The sequence below is a fragment of the Perkinsus marinus genome (genome assembly GCF_000006405.1).
Source record: "Perkinsus marinus ATCC 50983 genomic scaffold scf_1104296974768, whole genome shotgun sequence".
In the NCBI taxonomy this organism is placed as follows: domain Eukaryota; phylum Perkinsozoa; order Perkinsida; family Perkinsidae; genus Perkinsus; species Perkinsus marinus.
The window spans coordinates 1-2404 of NW_003200984.1; the positions used below are offsets into that span (position 1 = coordinate 1).

The 2404-nt window shown below is 50.2% G+C and overlaps 1 protein-coding gene across 1 annotated transcript; it reads right to left on the minus strand.

The window, feature by feature from the left end:
• Positions 1–1887: 1887 nt before the first annotated feature.
• Positions 1888–2065, minus strand: Pmar_PMAR013613 (hypothetical protein; the record flags this gene model as incomplete). The annotated part of the gene is made up of 2 exons (XM_002765748.1): positions 1888–1917; positions 1943–2065. Coding segments are annotated over 2 exons (153 nt in total), but the record flags the coding sequence as incomplete, so codon positions are not given.
• Between the last annotated feature and the right edge of the window lie 339 nt (positions 2066–2404).

Consider the following 2404-nt stretch of genomic DNA (forward strand, 5'->3'; position numbering starts at 1 on the left):
GTTATTACTATAAATCTCGACACTGCCATCGTCGTTGGCACAGAGTATCTGGCATGTACCATTGAATGCTGGTACCGCCTCGATGTCTCGAACGGCAGGGAGATTCATTAATCTAATACTGCCACGACTATCACCCCTAAGATGATTGAAGATAGGTTCAAAGCTTGGTACTGATAACCCCACCTCAACTGTGCATGAGTAACGTGAGCTCTCCATTCGTGATCTCCCGGCTCCCCGACATTAGACCGTTTACCCTAACAATGGATAGGCCTTCCCGCAGCAGTATAGCCTAAGGTTCATCACCTGGTAGGATGGCAAACTGGATATTGTGAGGTTACCCTCCTGCCCGGCCGATAAGAGATATGATGCTGTTGGTGATGGAGATGTATCTGAAAGAGGAGGCGGCGGACGAGGAGGATGAGGTAGAGTGCCATATTGCGCAGTGAACATCGACGCTGACCAGAATCCCGACGCTGCGGTATGAAGCACATCGCTGTAACTGCTCGGGGGTGGGCCATCCAGCGCTCAATCTAATGATGGTGATAGTGATGACAGTAGACAATGTCTACTAGATATGGGTATATCACCTACCACTGGGGAGTAGCTCATATTCCGATAGTCCCAGACGAGAACCTGCCCGTTGCTGCTACCAGTACAGGCGATATGGTCAACTAAGGGATGAATCTGAGGGATCAGAACGATCAGTTGTCCATGAATAGTGACGACGACGACGATGGCAGCGGCGGCGGCGGCGGCTCACTGCAGCGGCTGTAACGTTGAATTTGTTCTTCAAATTGCGGACTGTCCTCAGCCCTCTTGCCTCCATATCCGCCACTCTAAGAGTAGTAGAGTAGTAGAGATCATCATTATCTACACGAACAGTGTGTTACTTGAGCATAGCCCGACCACCAACAACCACTGCAGTAGAGTGTGGTGATGGCGCTAATGTGGTAATGCCCATCTCGAACTTCTCCTTCCATACTGGTGGTGTTCGGTGAGGACCCGACATCTATGGCTATCAGCAGTAGCAATAGAGTTATTACCACTCCAAAGCCAAATATACTATCTACTACTACAAAGAGTTGGAGTGAGCGTATAGGTAATATACACTGCACGAGAAGAGGACACCCAAAGAGGACTACTATTCTATGCAACATTGATGATGATGACTTGAACACCAGTCAGACGTCGTGAGTGAACAACAAGCATTAACAACAACATGAGAGCATCATGAAGCACGCTCCTCGGACTAATCATAGTCCCTATCAGGGAACATAAAAGGATCTAATGTAGGATCCTCAGACGGCTGCTGGGGGCACCGCAAAAGCGTCCTGTATCTGTTGTTCTTGTTCCACCGCTCGGTCATTAAACCTACATGCCAAGATGCTACGACGATCGAGCCGTTGAATCTGAGCCTTCTTATTACGACGTATTGCCGGTAACCCGAACTCCACCACCGCGATTCCCACGCCCATCGTTTATCTGTTCTTGTTGTTGTTGCTGCTGCTTATTATTCCATTGCTCTCCCCATTGGCGTATCCGCGTCGGTGTGAAATTGTTACGACGCACGATGATCCTCCTTATACCAGGTTCTGCTATGAATATAGATCCTGAATGCTTCGGGCTCCTTTCAGGTGTACACAGTCGACACATGCATGATCACCTGTGTACATAGACCGCCTCACACGGTTAGGGAAGTGAGCGACGGAGGAGTCCAGTACTGTGACGCCAACACTAGCCTGTCGCGGCCAAAGTTGCAGGCGATGATTGTCCCTGTGAGATAGGTATCCGTAGGGCTAAGGTGCTTCTATTACTACCTGTCAGCTATGTAGAGAGCTTTACTGACGGGATCTAGAGCGATGCCACAGGGATGATGAAGCTGTGTTGTTAGGTGACCAGAGAACCCATCCGGGGATCCTAGAGAGAGGTACGTATGAACTACTTGGGTAGTTTCGAGGATACTATCCTTCTCACCAGCGACGAGCTGTCCGGCCTCAGAAGCGGCCGATAGACCATCGGATGAGAGCTCCCACCTAAGGACTCTGTGGTTGCCATAGTCGCATACCTGCAGTGACGATAAGCATGAGTAAGGATGAGCACTGAAGCATTACATAGATGCCATCCCCATCCAAGGCTAGGTCTATGGGGCACTCTAGCTGGGAGAGGGAGGTCCCACGTCCATGTCCACCACACACTACTGTACCTGGAGCTAGTGGCATAGGAAGAGGCGACCGAGCAGATAAATGGCATTACCCTCGAGAGGTCCTCGTCCAGCCTTGGAGGAGGATATTTCATAAGCCATGACACGCTGATTACCCGTATCGGCAACATAGAGGATCTTACGGGTTCTGTCGATCTCACAACTCGCTGGAGCATACAGGTCACACATTCCGCTGCCGGGATT